The sequence below is a fragment of the Pseudochaenichthys georgianus genome, chromosome 22, assembly GCF_902827115.2.
Source record: "Pseudochaenichthys georgianus chromosome 22, fPseGeo1.2, whole genome shotgun sequence".
NCBI classification, from domain to species: Eukaryota; Metazoa; Chordata; class Actinopteri; order Perciformes; family Channichthyidae; genus Pseudochaenichthys; species Pseudochaenichthys georgianus.
The window spans coordinates 20,268,715-20,289,895 of NC_047524.1; the positions used below are offsets into that span (position 1 = coordinate 20,268,715).

Consider the following 21,181-nt stretch of genomic DNA (forward strand, 5'->3'; position numbering starts at 1 on the left):
GTGAATTACGCGTACACCTTAATGCAACATCTATTTTCACAAATATACATTCATAGCATTACAAATGAATTGCTTATTTTAGTGGGAAATCAGCGCTTCATACGTCACCTAACACGTGGCTCGTTGTCACGTGGTTAACCCGGAAGTTTGTGCGCGTATGTTTCATTTGCCAACATGTTCCTCTAACACTGTTGAATAGTGGCACATTTTGAATTATAGAATTGTTTTATATATACAAATTTAGTTTGCAACTGCACGTGTTTTCAACCAGAAGCCATGACTGACGAGGTGGGCTGTTTGAAAGCACAGCTTGAGGAGAAAGAGAAAGAAATAGTCGCTCTGAAGAATAAACTGGCACATCTGGAAAAGGTACGAACGTCTTACTGAATGCTATTACGTACTGAAGCATGATGTTATGATATATTCGCCTCATTAGTTTATAGCCTTTAGCGTTTATGGCGTATCAATATAGTCCAGAATAACAGCACGTTAGAGACAATAAGGTAACTCTTATGTTAAAAGTGAAACTTGATCGACAGCTAACTAACGGATTGTATTGAACTACCTTTACTTTTAGGTGTCCTACTCTAGAGTAGTTACAATGTCCCGATGATTAGAAGTCACATGACATGTAAACTTTTGAAACAGACCCAAGAGTTTTAAATGAGAACTTCATATAGAATATAAGAAGCACTACAATTCAATTAAAAAAGGTGGTTCATACTCGTCCAGTATAATAATGTTAGTGCCGTTTTTAAGCTATTAAAAAAAATAATCTAATATGAAAACGAGCAGAGACCCATGCCATTTAAAACACATACAGCAGTGGTGGGAAGTAACCCAGTAAATGTACTCACTTGTGTTTGTTTACTTGTGTACATTTTTAAAGTACTTGATAATTGTTGCATTTCAATTATATGCTACTTTATACCTCTACTCGTCTACATGTACAATACTCACGTTTCACTCTTCATTTATCAGACAGCTATTGTAACTTTGCAGTTTAAGATTTAAAAAAAATGTTACACTTTTAGAATATCATTTTGTATACATTTCAGATATGTATGAGTGGTTAGCAGTTTCCCCAAAGAGACATGGAACATCAACACTTTTCACTTGTTTTATTTTACTGTCATTACTGTTTTTGCAAATGGGTAAAATCTTCTTATACTTCACAAAATAATAAAAGTTTAGATAAATCTGGAAAATATAAAGATTAGTGTATTCAAACTTAGTTTCTTCATATTGTTGACCCCTAGGTTGGAAACCACTGGACTAAACAAGCTAACCGTTTATACAGTTTTTAAAACTAGTTCACCTCAGGCAGGGGAAAGAGGAATTATTTAAGTTTTTAAAATAGTGGATATTGCAAAAGAGATAAAGCACACATTGACAAATTTGACATAACACATATTAAATTCTGAATGGAATATAAATAAGCATACAATAAGCCACCTAAATCCCTCCATATGAATCAAGCTTTTCCCAAATTGCGCCTTATGTCCAGCATATGGGCTGTAAAGATATGTAAAGAGAGACATATGTAGCTTATTGTATTACAAAGGCATGCTGTGGTGGGCTGTGATGCCACATGGCTCAAAAATCCTGTTTAAACTTGTTTCTTATATCTATATGTGTTATCATTCCTCTCTGGTGGGTGTGATATTAGAGCAATGCCTCAGTACTGGAGCTGTATGAAAAAGTGACACCCCTAACGCCGCTTAAAGCCAAAGCATCCCTCAGCAATGAGGACATCATGAGGTACAGCAGACAGCTCATTCTGCCCGAGCTCGGTGTACAAGGTATGGATTTTAATTCTCATGTACTATAGTAAGCATTCTTTCAACTGAGATTCATGGCATGACCGACCACAACAAAGTGCATCTTTATTGTCCACAGGTCAGCTAAACCTATCCAAGACCTCAGTGCTGGTTGTGGGCTGCGGGGGACTGGGCTGCCCCCTGGCTCAGTATCTTGCAGCAGCAGGCATCGGTAGGTATTCATAATGATTAATGCCAAACTAATCAAATCATTAACTCTGAAATACATTTGCTGATGGGTGTGAATAATTGACGAGGGTTTGTCTTCCCCTTTAGGCAGGGTCTTTAATTAGCAATTTGTCCTGGTGGCTGTTAAACTGAATAAGTGTACCTGCTGGGATGGTTTGCTGGCAAAATGATTTATCATTATTGCCCAAAAAAATGGTCATACCACCCATTTAAAAAAAAAAAGAAGAAAGAAAATGTAAACGTATTCTTTATTTGTTTTTTCTCACATTCTAGTACTCCAATTTAGATAACAGTTTATTTAACAAGGGGTCACAACAGGTGCGGACTGGGACTAAAAATCAGCCCGGGAAACTGGAAGCCCAACTCGGTGCCGCTAGTCAATTGTCAACGGGGGGGGGGGGGGGAGCTAGTGACTTGTCCGACCGGCACACTTCGGTACCGGCCCACCGGGAAAACTCCCGGTATTCCCAATGGCCAGTCCGTCCCTGGGTCACAATATGTATAACGTCTCAAATCCGAAAAATGTAACATGAGAATATGAAAAACAAAACGTATAGAAATCAAATCTATAATAACACTGAGAATGTAAATAACACAGGTACACATACCACTCATTTTAATGCTGTCAAATCAGGTACAATGGGCAAAAGGACAAGAGTATGTTAACAGACGTTATTTATTTTTTGAACATTTTTTCTTCTGCGCTCAAATGTATACTTTCCTCAGGTAACATTGTATACACACTTTGTCAATGAGAAAGTTTGAGAGTAGGCAACAACTACATATAAAGAAAGTGCCAGTCATGTCTGCTTAAGGTACACTGTGATACATCTTTACCCTGGTTTTGGGGTTTAATCCAGATAGTTTAATTACTTGGGTTTGACAGTTTCCTCTCTGTGTCTCTGCAGGGCGCCTGGGCCTGCTGGACTATGACGAGGTGGAGCTCAGCAACCTGCACAGACAGGTGCTTCATGGGGAGGAGAACCAGGACCAGGCAAAGGCTCTGTCTGCTGCTAATGCAGTTAAAAGGTACAAATGGGCTACATTCATACATACATTGGTCCCAAAACAGACTTGAAACATAGAAGTTAGTATTTCGATATTATTAGTACATGTTCTCTAACTATGATAAGTGTTGTTTTGTTGTGATTTGTAACCATTTGGTCAAGTGTAATGCATGCTGGCGCTTTCCAGTCTCACCACAGGTTATATTTGGTTGTGTATTTCTCCCCAGTCTGTACAAATTCTGTAAACATGTTATTTTAGAGACAGCTTTTTCTGGTGCCATTTCCTTCACACTGGGCCCACTGTGGTGTGGTACACACAAACACACATTGCATAGCCACAACCACATGAGGGCGCTATATCTCTGAATAACAGATAGTGCAGGGTTTAAATGCTGTGTCACTTTTTTATGTAAGTTGGTAATTAATGATCACTCGCAGGTACAACTTCTACTACAAGAGTCTTGAGTCATAATGCAGGTTTTGATGATGATTTTTCATAGTTGAGACAAGTAAAGATTAGGAGGGTAATGGTAGGGCAGGATGTGAGTAAGGTCTCATGTCAGATTAAAAACTTGCATGTTGCAGTTTTGCGGTTTGTTCTTGGTCCTTAATGAAGCACGAAAATTACCGTCATATTTGACAGTGATAGGAATACTCTTCTGATGTGTTAAAGTAGCTTATCAGGGAGAATCAAACCTGATGTTATAGGAAATTAATTAATATGTCTCCATGTGACTTTATATCCGCAGATTGAACTCTACAGTAGAGTGTATTCCCTACCACCTGCAGCTCTCGTCGGAGAATGCCTTGCAACTCATTCAACAGTATCCTCAACCTACAACTGTTACAGATATGCTAGTCTATGGAAAATGAAACAGCCATCAACTGTATCTGATACAGGCATATGATTGCTTTTAATGCATGACTTCAGATATTCAGTTGGGAAATGTATATACGTGACTAACACATTTGTGATGACACCTTGACCTCGCTGACCTCATATATGACATTGTTGCCGATTGTTCAGACAACGTCCCCACGCGGTATCTGGTGAATGACGCCTGTGTGCTCAGTGGCAAGCCTCTGGTGTCAGCCAGTGCTCTGAGAATGGAGGGGCAGGTACAGTAGAAAGGCCACATTCATGTAGCAAGAGTCCATCAGCACACTACATTATAATGTGAGTAAATCCGTGTGTGTGTGTGTGTGTGTGTGTGTGTGTGTGTGTGTGTGTGTGTGTGTGTGTGTGTGTGTGTGTGTGTGTGTGTGTGTGTGTGTGTGTGTGTGTGTGTGTGTGGGTGTGGTGTGTGTGTGTGTGTGTGTGTGTGTGTGTGTGTGTGTGTGTGTGTGTGTGTGTGTGTGTGTGTGTGTGTGTGTGTGTGTGTGTGTGTGTGTGTGTGTGTGTGTGTGTGTGTGTGTGTGTGTGTGTGTGTGTGTGTGTAGCTGACGGTGTATAACTACCGTGGAGGCCCCTGCTACAGATGTCTGTACCCGGTCCCCCCACCCTCAGAGACAGTGACCAACTGTTCTGACGGAGGGGTGTTAGGAGTGGGTGAGTGTTGTCCCCTTCACTTGCCCAGGAGCCATTAACTGTGCACAAAGTACAGTCTGTGTAAATGTAAATGATAGTTTTCAGTCAAACTTTCCACTTTTCTTTAAGTTCCAGGGATAATGGGCTGCTTCCAAGCTCTGGAAGTCCTCAAGATTGCCTCCGGACAAGGCTGTATCCTTTTCCATTCTGAACTCCCCCACTCTATATACAGGGCCCTCCTGAGATATGTTGTTGCTTTTCATCTGTTTAGGTTTTGCTTCACAACTGCTGAAATCTTCTTTTATTCTAGCAAAGTAAGGTATGATGTTTTGATTAAATATAGCCGAAACACTGCTGACTTTTCATTTGCGATTCCTATGAGAGCTCTATTTGAAGCTGTAAAAGTGTTCTTATGCGAATAAAGAACATTTCATTGATTGATTGATAAAGACCAACATTAGAGAATATATGATATATTCACCCTATCCTGCCCTCTGTCCAGCATTGTGATACCAATCCTAACACCTGGTCCCTATGCGTCACCCAGGGAAGGACTGTATTATTTTCCTGCCTAAATGTTGCTATGGTTTTCATTCACAAATGAAAACATGTTAGCCGATTCTCTGAAAGTCGTGTATCCTTTTCCTTGACCTGTCGGGCCAGCTTCCTGCGGCCAACAGCTGGTGATGTTTGACGCTCAAGATGCCAGATTCAGGTCCATCAAGCTGCGGCCCAAGCAGGCAGGGTGTGCAGTGTGTGGAGAGAACCCCAGTGTGACGCGGCTGGTGGACTATGAGGCATTCTGTGGCTCTGCTGCCACTGATAAGGTGGGCAAAAGAGAAAGGAGCCTAGTATTACTGGGTCCTTTTCACAGTTTTGTCTTACAGTGTGTCTTACAGCAACTTCATTTTCCCATTTAATACACAGTACATGTCATTATTTTGTAATCATAGGATCTCTCATTGCCCTGATGTTTCCATGTTTTTCAGTGCCGCAAACTCAACCTTCTTTCCAGAGATCAGAGGATCACAGTACAGGTAGGGAATATATCGTCCAGATTCAGAGAGGTTTGGATATTGCGTGACTCCCTGTATTTAGTGCTGCTTATTCTATGATTACCCCACAATTTTCTCGGTTTTCACGTGCATTTACCAAACTGATTACATCTCAGCGCTGACCCAGCCCCAAATGGGAAATGAATTAAAATGTGCCTGTAGATTTTCTATGGGAAAGAATAACACGTTCTATTTGGCAGTGAGAGCAGCCACAGTGGATTGCATCTGTTTTCTAGAGAATCAGTGCTTTCAAACCCGCTGAGTCATTAGTCGCAGAGATTGGGATCATGATTGATTGGGCTGAAATCGAGATTGTGAAAACGAGGCTCCAGCTAAAAAACAGTTTTGTTTCCTGTGATTTAAGAAAAAGGCCCTTTAAGTGTTCTTATTACTCCAAAAATGCAAATCAAAGCATAATTTCAACATTTGCTGTAATTATGGTTGACCTGCTGTATAGATATAAATCAATGTCTTGTCCCAAGAGATAAGGCAGTACTTCTCTCTAATTATTAAGTTTAATAGTTGTGTATTAAGGACTGTTTTAATGTAATTCCAGGATTATAAATCAATAATTGACACTGCAGAGCCCCATCTCTTGTTGGACGTGCGCCCTCTTGTGGAGGTGGATATATGCCACTTACCTACCTCCCTCAGTATCCTTTTTTTTAGAGATTGAAGCACAAAGTCAATCTCCTATTTACCATTTCTGTGTAATTATTCTCCTTATATTGTTGCCAGACATTCCCCTCTCAAGTTTAGAGTACAGGAAGAGTGAACATATCCAGTTACTGCAGGAGAGTATCAGCCAATTAAAGCAGCAGATGGAAGGTGACTGCAGGCCTCCAGGTAACGTGCCAAACACCCTTTAGGGTCCGTACATGTTGTCTGAAATGAACAGGCACGTAGAGCCGCACTCGTGCATATTCACACGCTGCTACTGTGTGGTCTCATACTGCCCGGCCACAGGCTTATTTTGGACAGCTAGTTTGTAATGGGGTTGCTTGGTGACACATTTTTCCAAAACAAGTACGTTCAACCTGAGCATCTGGCTTGCTTTAGAGAAATTAATATTCACAATGTTATTTTGGTGATGTTCTGGTTATTCACTGTGTTGGGCTTTCTTTATCAATGAGCTAAATTTGGCCTCAACACACTGTTGGTTGTTTATTATATGCTCAATCAACTCTATGATTTAAAGTATTTCCCTTTTTCATTAAATGAAACATTTGTATAATTCAAACTTATGTGTGCAGCTTTTGTGCCTTAACGTTTTTAAGTGTTTTATTTTATTATTTAAAGTAGTAAAGGTTGAACATTTGAAGTAAATTAGTCATATGAATCGGACGTGTGGGGGCCCTATTATGCCTTTTGCGTTTTGCCCTTTCCTATAGTGTGTTATAGGTTTTTGTGCATGTAAATGTTCTGCAAAGGCTAAAATCCCAAAGATCCCTCCAGAAGGAGTTTCTCTCCCACGCACTCCCACCCCCCCTGTCTGAAACTTCCGTAACATAGTGACATCACGATGTCACACTCACACTTCATTGTGACTAGCACACTTGGCTGTCACTCCAACACATTGTAGGTGATAAGCTAAGGGGTGAGACATCTCTTAGTAGTTGACTAATCAGAGCAGACTGGGCTCTGGTTTCAGACAGAGGGTGAAAAGAGGTGCAGCAACACAGGCAGTATGAGGAAAATAAAGACTTTTGATCAATAAAACATCTAAACATCTCACAGTAGAGGCCCAAAATACAATTATGAACCTGAACATTAGCATAATAGAGCCTCTTTAAGTCTTTAATGTCCATTGGTGTCACCAAACTAACCTCTCAGTATTTTCCCTCTCCTGATTCCTACAGTGTATGTAATCTGCAAGATGGGCAACGACTCCCAGAAGGCGGTGCAAGTCATGGAGAAGATGAGTGGCTCCGAAGTGGACAGTATTACAGTGAAAGACATCAGTGGAGGCCTCATGGCTTGGGCGAATAGAATTGACCCCACATTTCCACAGTACTAATTCATCAATTTAAAAGTCAATAAACTGAATTATGTTTTTCGTCATTGTTGATTTTATTTGTATGAGAACTGAACATCATGCTTATCACTAAATTGACTCTAATGTCATCAATGAATGTAATGTTATTAATGTCCTGTACCTAGAAACAATGAAGCAATTCCTAAAATGTGTTGTGTAATATACCGTGTAGTTCAGTTCATCGAAAGACACAAGCTGGCAGTTAGATAACACGTAAGCATACTTGCAAAATCAGGTCCCTCTTGCTGTTTTTCTTTGAAATAGTAATAGTTAATTAACCTATTACCCAATAAATAAAACCTGCACTTTTCACGCTAGTGTCCTTAAGCAGACGCAATAACCTACTTAACATCCCTTTACATTTATGTTAAACTCTTAATACTGTGGATTGAGAGACAACACTGCTTCTTTTTTTTGTTTTTAGCTTAAAGAAAGGTGAAATAAATCCTTATTTCTGGGGACATAACCCCCTTAACCCTTTGAGGACTCCTGGCTGGACCCCACTTTGGAAATCAGCACTACAAACTGACCCGGGTCGTGTAAAAAAAAGTGTTTTCTTGACATGGCCAAGTTGAAATAACGGAAAAGAAAGGCACATGCGCATTGGCTTGAGCTCCATCGGAGGCGCCATTGCTTCACAGGGACTGTAGTTCAAGTTTTCCTCCCCACACATGGAAAGTCAGTTATGCTGAGATAATAAAAAAACTCCAAGCCCCAGCCACGGTGACCGCTCTTTTCTCGTCAGGCAGGGGGAGTAGACACAGCTGGAAGGATAATAAAATGCGTATGAATTTACAATCTGGAATAAAAGATAAGAGAAACTAAATGGACGGCTCAGTCAGTCTCTGCACGCCTGTGTGTAATGTCGTTGTGTGTTACATGTGAGCTGCGATCGCTGCGCTTTGGTGTGTGACTTCCACAAAGTGCAGAGTCTTAAACTTCAGGCTCCGCTTTCCTCAGTTGATGGAGTTACAAAGTTTCTTCAGTAAGCTCACAATGGAAAGAAAAGCACCCTTCGCTGACTGTGAAGGTAACGTATTACTTCAGAGAGATTCAAGACTTCGTTTGATTGCAAACGGGCTTTATGTATGGGGATAGTAGAGCTACAACAAAGTGAATGTGTAGATTCAGCTCTTGTATAACTTGTTTTGCTGGCATTCTCGAATCTGGTTGTGTTCTGCCAGCAAGCCTATCGAAAGTGGGAGGGGTGCAGATGTTAAGAAGCCTTGCTTCCAGATGTTTGTGGAGTTTGAATTATTGTAAACACAGAAATGATACGCTTTATCAACATTTACATCTATTTTACGTTACGAATGCACTGTTTGTTGTGCAAGCTCAGGTGCCCGTTGTTAAAACACTTGTGTTAGTTTACAAAATTGTCAAAAAAGGTAGATAAACGAATGATGTTATACACACACGTTAAAGCTCCTTTAGCACGGGCCATTTACAATGACACAATATGAGCTAGCTTAAAGCTAACCCTAGGAAGCACTACCACCAAAACAATGCAAGGCAACAGTCTACAACACAAGTTTATTATTAGTAAAGTAGGCTACAGTAAAATAAAGTACAATTTCTTTAAAAAATCATTCTAGTAAAGTGATTAATTTTGTGGGGTGGGTTGGTGGTGAAATCCATTTTCTGAGTGTGTTTTTCTACATTAATTCAACTTAAAAGGGATTTGCATAGGTAAGAAGAGTAGTTGTTTCATTCATACACTATGGGTGCTTTACACCAGTCCACTTATACTGTCTCTACCCCTGTATTCAGATAGGTGAATACTTTTTTTATAATAAAAATAGCACTATACGTGTGTGTTTGTTTCTGTGTATGTTTGCGGTGACAGGCTTCCTGTGGTCAGAGTGGATTACTGACTTCAGTAAGGAGAAGAAGCGCCACTTCTGGATATGAGGCTTGCTGCAGTGACTTTGCTGCAGAAGTCTGCGGACTGTCCACACACGTTTTCTCCCTCACCTGCCCGTCTACTGAACGAGTGTGTGTTGGGTGAGCTCAGGTGGGTGGAGTCGCCTATTAGCCTCTTAATTTATGAAAAGCAATGTCATTTGGATAAAAAACATAGTGCTGACTCACTCCCACTGATGAGGACCAAAGATTCCCCTTACCAATAGTCGACTGTGCTTTTTTTGGCCAGTCTTTATTAAAACCTCCACTATTCAGCATTCCACGTCACCATTGGAAGAAATCCAATGTCTGCCTCCTCTCCCCCATCTTTACCTCGAGCCTTCCTCCACTCTCTCTATCCGCACCACCCATCCTCCTCGTCCACCTCGTCGTCCACCACAACGCCAAGCTCACCCGGACCTCTCTACACCCGGCTGTCCAACGGGAGTCACAGCGTCCCCAGCCCCACAAACTCCCGCAGCTCCTTCCATGGGGTGTCTTTCCTGCTGCAGATAGGGCTGACCAGAGAGACGGTGAACCTGGAGGCTAGTGACCTGTCGCTGTCTGCTGTTAAAGACCTGGTGTGCTCCATAGTGGACCAGAAGGTAGGCATCTCATTAAAACACACTTGTATATGATTCAAATGTCAGTACAAGACATCAAACATGTTCTCTCTAATGTACTCTTGAAGGGAAAGCTTTTCAACCAACACACACATAGCTTGTTTTTCAAACTTGAGGACAGTGGACATGATGCATCAACATGTGCTCTGCTGTCTTCTACCATATTCATCTGTTTAGGTTTTGTTTTCCAAAGCAGACATCTGGGCCTCGTGCCCCAAAATGAGTCAAACACCGCAGAAGCATGCACACAACAGCACCGACGCTCCTCCAGTCACAGGACACAGTGTAGTAGCGCCAGTTATTTACATTGTGGTATAGAGTTACTGGACTTACTGTACATGATGTAAGCGCAGGCACACATGCTCGACTGCACACACATATACAGTGGTTTTGCTGAGGTTGGCCCCTCTTTATTTTCCATGACATGAATGTATTGTAATGACACTGCGTGTAGCCTCAGTAGCTTCAAGTGCAAAAAGTATACGCTTCATCATTTGCCATCTCATATTTTTTTTTGTGTGAAAATATCCAAAGTGCAAATCAACGGCGCCAGCTTTAATTTGCCTGTTCTTCTTACTTTGTACTGACAGAGGTCTGATCACAGTTTGAGTCTGCCCGATTTTTAACGTGTATCATAAGAATACATTTAAAACATTCCAAATGTTGTTTCTGATATAAAGTGGCTCCGTATATGGTACTCAAAAAGAGCAGACCCCTGCAAAGGACAATGGTGGATTTATAGAACTATTGAATGGACACATTTTGAGAGTTGAGACAGCGATATTACGACTTTAGGGTGTTGAGTTTTGTCAAAGAAGTCGTAATGTGGACGTCAAAAAGGAAATATGTTGTATTTTATTGCTCAAGGCATTTAAAACAAGGTTTCTGCAAAAGTTATTCCGATTCGATTAAGGGGGGACTTCTGTAGTCTGATTATTCCAACACGGATGCAGGTGCCCTATCTCGCTTTCTTTGTACGAAAATGGAACATCATCCGCGCATCCGCCCCATAATTCACAAAAGTATTTAGACAATGATAAATCCCCAGCACCACAGATATTGTATATTGTATATGAAGTAGTTTTGTTCATCAGGATAATATATTCATGGATTATTGCAAGCCCCAAATAGGATCAACAAAGTGTTTCACATAAATATATGGATTAAACTAGTGCCCCATTTTTACAGAAATTGGTACAGTAGAATTCAAAGTAAATCAAATAATACATTTTGTATAAGTATTCCTATCATGTACAGTAGATGCTTTAAACGTCTCACTCAGCTTTTGTCTTATTTGACCCATACACGTGTACTTCATAGTTGTGTGGGATTAATGGTGAGCAAAGCCTGTTGGAATGAAATGAAATGGCTCCTGTGTGCATCCACATGTTACTGTTTGCATAACCTCTCGTGTGTGATGGCGATTACACCCTTTGTGTCAGTAATTATTATCGACTCAACAAAAAAGAGGGTGATTAAGCAAAGCACTTTCATCAGCCACCGGGATGTGAACACTAAGGTCGGTCAGAGCTATATGTGTGTTTGTTGAGTTGATGATAATGGAAATAAAAACCAGAATGAGGAACAGACTTGGAAGACAGTGAAGGAGCTATCTGTGTTTGGCCTGTGTCCTTTGCTTCCATGTTGTCCAAGTTGACATTCCTGAGGAGCAGGGTAATGTTGTTGTTCTTTACGAGGTCTGCTGATTCTCACTAGCTAGTTATGAACAGTTCTGGTCCGCAGAGCAGAACATCTCATCATTACGCTTATTTATATGGATACTGTAACATATTGGCAGAGGTGCAAGAATCTGTAAAGGTGGGAAATACAATGCTTTGAAGACAAACCCAGTAAGAGAAAACCAGTGCATTTGAATAGTGAGTGGGTGCTGATAATCTGCCAAGATGAGATCAGGATCACCTTTTGCATATGTGCAATGATATCACTGTGTATAACGTTATATCACGTGCATTCCATGCGCTCTAATAAAATATGACAGGAAATGATCTCATTTATGGCTAACAGTCATGGGAACTTAAAAAAGCCTATATAAACAATAAAAATGTTACCACTGTACATCCTTTTTTACCATAATATACTCAACATCGTCATTACAAAAGATATTCAGCACGCTCATCCTAATATTCTTCTATTAAACACTGCCAAATGCAGTGTAATGCTTCAGCTATTCCATGAAATCCAGCCACATGGCTTTGATATCAATGGAAAATATGACTGTAGGCCTTCTGCGCTCTCCAGACCATCCTTGTCTCACTTCTCCTTCTAAAATATGCTTGTCAATGGTGAGCCGTTCTACTGGGTCCACTCATCCTGGCCAACTTTTCCAGCTGAGGATCTCTGACTCTGGCTACAGCCGTTGACAGTTGTCCCAGGAAGTCTCCAGTCAGCAGAACCTCAGGTGTCTGTCAGCAGAGGCGAGACAGGAACACACTTTAGTCTTCATGTGGTAATATCTGCACAGAGATAGAGTTTATTCCCCCCTTCGTGCCGCTGTTTCCTCCGCTGACTGAGAGCTGGCCTGTCTCACTAAGTGACTCACCACTCAGCCATGCAACAAACAGGGATGCTTATCCCGACTCAAATCTGTCCATGCAGTGTCAGGATTTCTGCTGTGTTAGCTGTTATGAACTCTTACAGGGGGATTTAGATGCATGTTAACCATGATATTAACCATTTTCCATGAGTCACTCTGCCACCAGGACAATAGCAGCACTTCTCACAGAAGCCTTTTCACGGCATACCAGTGTCCATCAGTCATGCTGGAAGATGTAGTTCCTCTACTTTGTCCTGTCTCTACTCCTATTTTTTCCCAATATTTAGACAAACTACATAATCTCTCTTTGTGGACCTCTTGCAGCAGCATAGCTTGATTTATTGCTTGTATAAAGTGTAAATACTTACACAGTATGGATTTATAGTGAAGCTTCAGATTTCACAATAAGCTTACACTTTATCCAGCCAGTAATCCCCACGGCAATAACTACAACGTTTACATTCTTTATATGACTTTGTAATGCAGAGAGACATTTGACTACACTTAGAAGTAGAATTAAATCAAGGTAACGTGTAACGGCCTGTCTCCTTACTAAAACGGAGTATACTGCCATGCATTCACTGTGTTTATACCGCTTACAGTATCAGGAACTCAGTAGAAAACACAAGCAACCACTATGTTCTCAAAGCTTGTGACCGTAGCTTAAGGACAGAACGTTGAAGTGAGTGATTTACTGTGTTGCCGTTGTTGGAGAATAGTTTTGTGTTATTTGTTGCGTTCCTCTTTCGAGCCTGTTCTCTCACTGGCCTGCCAAACTATCAGATTAAGCGCTTTGAGTCATTGATAATGCGCTATAATAAATGTAAGGAATTATTATTATTATTATTAGATGTATGAGGTCTTAAAACGTACTAGACAGAAGCATTATGACAAATTAGCCCATGTTTAATTATCAATGAGTCTTTGTATTAAATATGCTTTTGAACTCGTAGAGTACTCACTCTACAAAGCATGGATACTAGCCTGTAATGTATGCTATAGCAACTGCACTGTGGATGCAGTTGAACAACTGTAACATTTCCAGATGTTTGCATGTGCTCTCCTTTACTCTATATCATTTCATGGTCTTCAAGGTTGATATCTCGTATCTTTCCTGAACCCTTTAGATTCATTCAGTCATGCTGCCTGTTTTAATAGCTGTGTACTGTATAGATTTCGCATGGCTCATGCCTCATCCCGCTAAAGATGTAACTATGACTTGGCAAACATCCACAGTTTTGACTCACTTTCTCTGTTTTCTCTGTGATAATCTGAAGTTGGTTTTGATAGTAGTGGTTTGGAGCACATTCACCAACTTTAGTGGTTAAGGTCAACCTAAGTCCGGGGCAACCTGATCTTGATAGGTTTGGTCTTTGTCTCTTAGGACGGCTATTGTGGTTACTGCAATCTACGAAATAATTTAAAATATGACTGCTTTAGTGTCACTACTTGGCACAAGGGTATGAAATTGATGCCAGTCTCTTTGAGGACTGTGAGAAAATATGAAGGGAGCCAGCCAGTGCGTGGTGGAGACCCTCCCAGTCGGGTACCCAACTAACCCAAGACATGGCATTGACGGATCCATGTGCCTCCAAGTCAGGACAGCCTTGTTTCACTTGTCGGGTCCCGGGTTCTCTGTCTGGATCTTGGGCTTGATGAATGACACGAGATAAACATCCATAGCTTCCACTTGTTGAGCGCTTCCTGTTTGGTGTCGCCCAAGTCCTCTCGTGCAGCCAGCAAGGGAGCAGTGGCGGGACAAAAGTTCACGACTCCATGAGAATGACTCCCAGTTATAGCCACCTGGTCAGCCTGGACAGACAGCCAGCTTCAGAACATTCCTCTTCACCCAGGCATTTTTGGAGGATGATGTGATGTTCCTCGGGATGGGTGGGATTAGACAGCTAGGAAACAGAAATATTTGAAGCTAAACACTTGATCTGGTAGAACTGAACGTCTGACAAATTCTGATGGGTGCCGTAATGGCAATTACGGAATCAACACAGTTTCGTTTTCAATCTTTGTGGGACTTTATTTAATATCCTACAAAGAGTCATTTGCATTTTTGAGTTGCTGAGTTGAGTTACATTCCAGAGAAAGTTGGCTGCAGACATGTTTTATATCAGTTTAAACTGTAGCTTGGCGTCAGTTAAATGTTTTTCTCACTTTCAAAGGGGATGATAAAGCTTAGCAGGATAAAGGACATTTGAAGTTCTTTTGGCATAGGTAATGGAAATAAAACATTAAGCCTTCGCCTCAAATGTTACTTTTATGAATACTTTAGTTTTAGCGCTTGTCCTTAGGATGTTGCTGTATTTTCACACCAGCTGGAAATGCTCTGAAAGGCAGCTGCCTCAGCCACAGGTTTCCCTACTGGTTTTGTCAGTGCTCTAACTCACAGTCTCTGGTTGAGGGCTGTACAGCTGGCTCTGTAATTAGTCAGACAAAGGCCTTTTTGAGTCAGGAAGAGAACTACATTGGAGAACGTACAGTAACAAAACATTAAAAAACAACATTTTTGGATTTAGATTCGGATTGTTCTAAAACCCTTTAAGCACTATCACTTGCATGATCACAAGGTAACACTTGGCAGAGAAAACAAGAACAGCTCAACATTCCTTTTTCAACATTAATTAGAATGAGTTGCTTTCTTTGGTTTGCATTTGTAGGCCTTCATGATTGATGATATTTGTCTGAAGGAGCTGTTTAACTAAGGTTATTGTGTCCATTTGGGATCAGAATACTTCGCTTTGGCAATTAAGTTTTATAATATGACCGTAATATCACAAACCCTTTCCCATAAGATCTGTATTTGGGTTCTGTAATAAAGATAGACCTCATATGGAGAATAATATCTATAGAAAGAGAAGACAAATAAAGTCATAAAGAGAAGAAAACGAGAAGAGAAAATAGCAAGAAAGAAGGGTGCAGATGGAAAATGGAGAGACTGCATTTCACATGGACCAAAACTAACTGAAACACACGGGAAATAAATCACCACCATCTCCCTCCCTCCCTTCCACAGTATAAACCCACATCTGCATGCTCCTATAGAGCTGGCAGACATATTTCACCCCAGAGGACGTCCCAACAGCACAGGGCTTTATGTGTGATATACATGAGGCCAGACGTTTCCTGGAAAGCACATTCAGCTCCTTCCCAAGAAAAAACAGGTCACCCAAAATATTCACTGTTGGTATTGGTCCTCGATTATGGCCTCAGCCTTTTTCCAACTTAGCTGGTTTTCAGTGTTCATTTGAAGGAAACTGATATATTCCAAAGCCATGGAGTTGACCAAATTAAAATCACAATTGGGATTGCGGGAAAAATAACAACCTTCCTTGTACTAGTCAAAAGCCTCCTTGCACACGGAATCTATCAATTTCCCCGAGTCTCGGAGTAATTTGTGGAAAAGGGGAGAGAGAAGAAGAAAAAAGGAAAAAAATATCTCTGAAGTTAAGTGAGCTAAGTAATTTCTACCATCTGTAGTGCACATTTCTGCCGCCTTGCTCTCCTCTAAAGTGGCAAGGCAGAACACAGGGCCCGGCCACACGAGTTAGAGAGAATGACAGAGTGGAGATGAGTGGCCCTCTCCGGGGATGGGGGGGTAAGAAGGGGCTTGTGGCTAGGATACGGCTGATGTCTAGTATCGAACCTAGAAGGCCGCCACTAAGTGTGGCTCTGCATTGGATTTTCTGCCCAAGTGCCCTTCACCATACTTGATTTACGCCAGTGACGGGAGATAATCTTCGATCAATCCAATCTCTATTAATTCTGGCTGAATGGGTTTTGATTGTGATTATATTGAAGTGGCAGGCAGCAGTGATGTTGAGCCATTTGATTCTGCAGGAATCCTGGTGACTTTTTTAGGCCAACCACGTGGGTGGTGATTTTGGAGCATTTCCTGAGAGACTCCACCAGTTTCCATTCATAAAATTATAACCGTAGCATGACACGGTTGTTGGCTGAGAGAGGATATCTAATTTCCCTTATTAATTTACTCATTAACCGCTTGAGTTTCTCCTCCGCTTGAACCAGCGTTCCTCCTTCACTGCACTTGCTGACAACCTCAGCACACTAATGGCGCATTTCCACTGCAGGGCCTCATACAGTTCAGTACGGTATAGTTAGGCCTTGGTAGGCCAGGCTCACTTTATGTTGCGTTTACATTACAGTTTAGGAACTGGGGTAGTTAATTAATTAAGATGAACTTTTATTAATCCCTCATGGGGAAATTATTTCTCTGCATTTGACCCATCCTAGTGTTAGGAGCAGTGTGCTGCCATTTTGAACGGCGCCCGGGGAGCAATGTGGGGAACGGTGCCTTGCTCAGGGACACCTCGGTAGCACTTGGTCCTTCGGGGACTTGAACTGGTGACCTTCCAGTTCCCAAGCCAAGTCCCTATCGACTTCGCCACCACCGCCAGTAACGGTAGTTAACGGTAGGTAGTAACTATAGTAACGCAGTGTAGGCGGAGCCGTGAGGTCATCTTCAATGCGAAACACAAAACCAACATCAGCCGTTAGCTGTTAGCACTCAAGCTCACAGCTCCTCATATCTGTTCAGAAACTAGACAAAAGATAAACAAGTACAAACCCCAGACTGCTGTGTCATGGCGAATACAGGCGCTGGTTTATTTATGTCTGTATAGGCCGTTGTTGTGAGTGTGGACGGTCCGAGCATATACTGCGTTAGCTTAGCCGATCTCCATTTAGACAACACGCATTTTAAAAGGTGTTTCGCCTGCCGTCTGTCTGCAGACTTGTCAAAGCATTAATTCATGGTTTTTACTAACCGGTATCAGTATGTTGTTACTTCGGCATCATTTTGAAATGTTACAATTAAATCACGGTCAAATATGTTCATTTTGTTGTAGTTGCCAGCGATTCTCTCACTAGTTTAGCATACTCAGCCCGGTTGTTGGCCCGGAAAGAACCTCGATTTTGGAGAGCCAGAAAACTGTGTAAAGGTACCCGCTAGCCGTAACTACGCCTAGTGGAAACGCAACCAAAAATGGGCCGGGCACGGCACGCTTAAACCGCACTCCGTGCTGTAGTGGAAATGCGCCATTAGTGGACTTCAACCATGACAAATGCTGAAGAGGAAGGGTTCCAAAGACATGCACACTGCCCTCTTCAAGATATTAACCCTCATTTGACCTGGATAATAGCTAATGTCACTTTTTCAAACTAGTACAAACAAATGCTACAATCATGATCTTAGCCGATATGTTAACATTCCACACACATTTCTAGCACCTTGCAAATGAGGACCACATGGTATCTGTTGTACACAGTCCTATCAGTGTGGCATTATCGATCCCTGCAGTAGGAGTAGAATGTCTTATTCTGTGTTGTTTCCTCAGCACTGTTTGCCTTTCCTGTCTTTCAGCCAAGTGAGTGATCAGTGAAACTGATAGGAAGGTGGCAGGGGAAGTGCAATTACATGTTGATACAACAAGAAACGTACTGTGTTATGAGGGGAATAGGCCTCAAGAAATGAAAAAGCGCCACAGGCAACGTGAAATGAAAAGTATCACAATTCCCCTTTTGTTAGATTGATTTGTTGGAGCATTTTTTAAACCCAAGGGGGAACAGTCACCCACTCAGCATGACTCTTTTTGTCACTGTGTATCTTTCTCCGGGCTGCACTCTGCTGTTGGGTTAGTTCCCCTCAGAGCCGCTCCCTGTTTCCATATTTAGTGCGAATGCTGTTTACAGCATTCCACTATAGTTCTTCAAATCTTTATTCTCCTTATTTCAACCAATACTTTGGCTCTCAATAACTTCAGCATACTTTCAGCTACAGAAACCATTCAAATTAAAAAAATATTCAGCCTTTTCAGCACATGATGGGAAACTTTCAACTTTTTCAAAATATGTTATACTTTTTAAAAAATGCAGCTTTTTAAACTCTTTTTTTTAAACATGTAACTCAATGGGAGGAACCTTCAAATCCTCGTTTACCTACACCGTGCGCCAAATGCTACTTCTTCCACATACTTTCAGCTAGAGACTTCATTCCAACTTTAAAACGGTCACAAGACCTTCAACTATAAAACTTGTTCTTCAGATTTTTTATATTTTTTACACTTTTGGAGATATATAACTTAGTTTGGAGCTTGGTAAAGTGGCCTTCTTCAGATTTTAACATGAGTGTGTATTGCGCAGCTCGTTAAGGCTTAGAGTGCGTGATGTCACAGCTAGAGTGGAGGAGAGCTTGAAATTCACCTTAAATTATTTTGTAAAACTGCCATAATTCCCAAATCCTACACTCCTTGGACATTATTTTTCATGAAAAACGTAGGAAAACCTCTCCTACCTTGAAAAAAAAAAAAAAAAACTAAGAAAAAAAATTAAACAAAATGCCTCCTGAGGTCATGAAGTGACAAAAACGTTCAACATGTCCCCATTAAGGCCCATTGTAAATCAAGCGTGATCTGTCCTCAGAGCAGCAGCTACACACCTTTAGTAAATCTGCCAAAATGCCACATTATGGACTCGAAAGTACACAAAAAGCAGATTCCGACGCTCCTCACGGTCCTGACATCCTCCACGCGTTGATATTTTACGAAAGCAGCTACCGTTTTTAAACTATAGTTAGAAATATAAGAGGTTTATTTCTCATTCAGAACAATGGAAAGGCTCTCCTTTCACAGCACATCTCCATGGAAATGATCACGTACACAGGTGTTTGATATCGTCGTCACCATGGTAACCTTTGATCTCTGGGCTCACACACAGGTGTTTGATAATGTTGTCACCTCAAACACAAACAAACAGACTGGAGTTTAAAGACTGTCTCAGCCTATTATTTTCTGTCTGATGGAGACTTCATACTGACTTCAACACGTTCCACATATTTTATACATTATTGGTGACGTTTGGTTTTAGTTCAAAAGTTTGCAGTTAAAATATTCTGATGCTTTTCAAAGCGTTTTTACTTTATTTTCTCTTCTTAATACACATTCATTCACTACTACTTACATTTAATATTTAATTCCTTCAGCCTACTTTCAGCTATAAACCATTCAACTATTAACTTATTCAGCTATTTCAGGACATTGAGGCTATACATTTGGTTGTTTATACCTTTTTTAAACCTTTTCTTAGGTCTCATGTCATGGCCATTTCCACTGATCATAATTCCATTGTTGAGGTCTACTAGAATAGATTTACATTGTGCAATTTTCCAAACTCACATTGGTTTCTCATACAGCATACACTACGTGCCTTTAACGGCTCGTTGTAGCTCCAATAGCTCCAGCCCCCACCCTCCCTGTGAGCACAGTGTGCTCTGATAGGTCGGGACGTTGTGAATTGCGCTGAGCTCAGTGGAGGTGTGGTTTCCTTGTTTAGCGACAGCGAAACACAGCCAAACTCATCCTGAGCACACACAAAGTCACACAGCCGAAGTAAAAACAATGTGTGGCTTGATATTGAGTAAGAAAAAGTTTGATAAACGCTGTGTGAATGGGTCTGCAGAGAGAATTTCGCCGCGATCCCAACTGTCTGTTATCAGCCTGCACAGGGAGGAGAAATCAGCAGAGATGCCTGCACTGAGTGTGTGTGTGTGTGTGTGTGTGTGTGTGTGTGTGTGTGTGTGTGTGTGTGTGTGTGTGTGTGTGTGTGTGTGTGTGTGTGTGTGTGAAGAAGTCCGTGGATTGGTCAATTTGGACCAATCAGCGGGGGCTTAACGTAACGGCTCCGCGGACGTAACGTAACGGCTCCACGGATTGGTCCATTTGGTTCCGGGTACTGCATGACCATATTGCGTCATAGCTCTGGGCGTGGCTACTGGCCATCCCTACGTCACGATACCCAGGAAGTAAACAATGGAAAATGAGAAATCTCCAACGAGGCGTTTTGGGGAGGTCTTTTCTGTGTTACGGCCTGTCCACACAGCGGCGTGCGCTGACGCTTGCCGGCGGGCGTGTCTGAAACTCGACCAACAACCAATCACATGAATCTCCCGCCCCTGACACACAAGCAGCGGTTTGATTGGCTAGAGCTTGTACTGGCATATGATTCGATTGGCTGACGCCTCACCGAGGCGTCAAAAGTTGAACATTGCTCAACTTTTGCAGCGAGCCACGCCAGCTACGCTCCACGTCACTTCCCACGATGCATTTCGGCTAAAAGTGACGTCACCCCATTCAAAGTGAATGGGGAAGCGTCAACGCACGCCGCTAGGGTGTACTTTGAGGGTTTTTGACTCTGCAGACCGTTTACATGCATAACAACCTTCATAACACATAAGGGGACGGGTAATAACCGGAAAAGCATGACATGGGACCTTTAAATATTAAGCTTCTTCACTATTTTCAGCTAAATTCAGCAACAAATGTACAGTTTACAGCATTCACACGCATTTTTAGCAGGAAATGCATTTTCTAGTCTCTCTTTGCTCCTGCTCTGCTGCGGTTGGCAGAGCAGCACAGCCTGTTCCCTCTGTGTTCCTGCGTTCA

The 21,181-nt window shown here is 41.6% G+C and overlaps 2 protein-coding genes across 3 annotated transcripts in view; both read left to right on the plus strand.

Moving 5' to 3' along the window:
• Positions 1–130: 130 nt before the first annotated feature.
• On the plus strand, positions 131–7,660 carry mocs3 (molybdenum cofactor synthesis 3). Its single transcript, XM_034111563.1, has 13 exons — positions 131–369; positions 1,670–1,802; positions 1,900–1,992; positions 2,918–3,038; positions 3,766–3,840; positions 4,018–4,135; positions 4,457–4,565; positions 4,674–4,736; positions 5,208–5,371; positions 5,534–5,581; positions 6,156–6,252; positions 6,338–6,445; positions 7,459–7,660. Exons 1-13 carry the CDS (start codon positions 277–279, stop codon positions 7,614–7,616), a joined length of 1,380 nt encoding a protein of 459 aa, XP_033967454.1. The 5' UTR covers positions 131–276; the 3' UTR covers positions 7,617–7,660.
• A 653-nt stretch (positions 7,661–8,313) lies between these two features.
• The window catches only part of prkd3 (protein kinase D3), a 44,269-nt gene continuing 31,401 nt past the window's right edge, over positions 8,314–21,181 (plus strand). For both annotated transcript variants that reach the window (XM_034111482.1, XM_034111483.1), the window contains exons 1-2: positions 8,314–8,664; positions 9,481–10,141. In XM_034111482.1, coding sequence (XP_033967373.1) covers positions 9,842–10,141 — 300 coding nt within the window. In that variant the 5' untranslated portion in view covers positions 8,314–8,664; positions 9,481–9,841. The remainder of the gene's footprint in view (positions 8,665–9,480; positions 10,142–21,181) is intronic.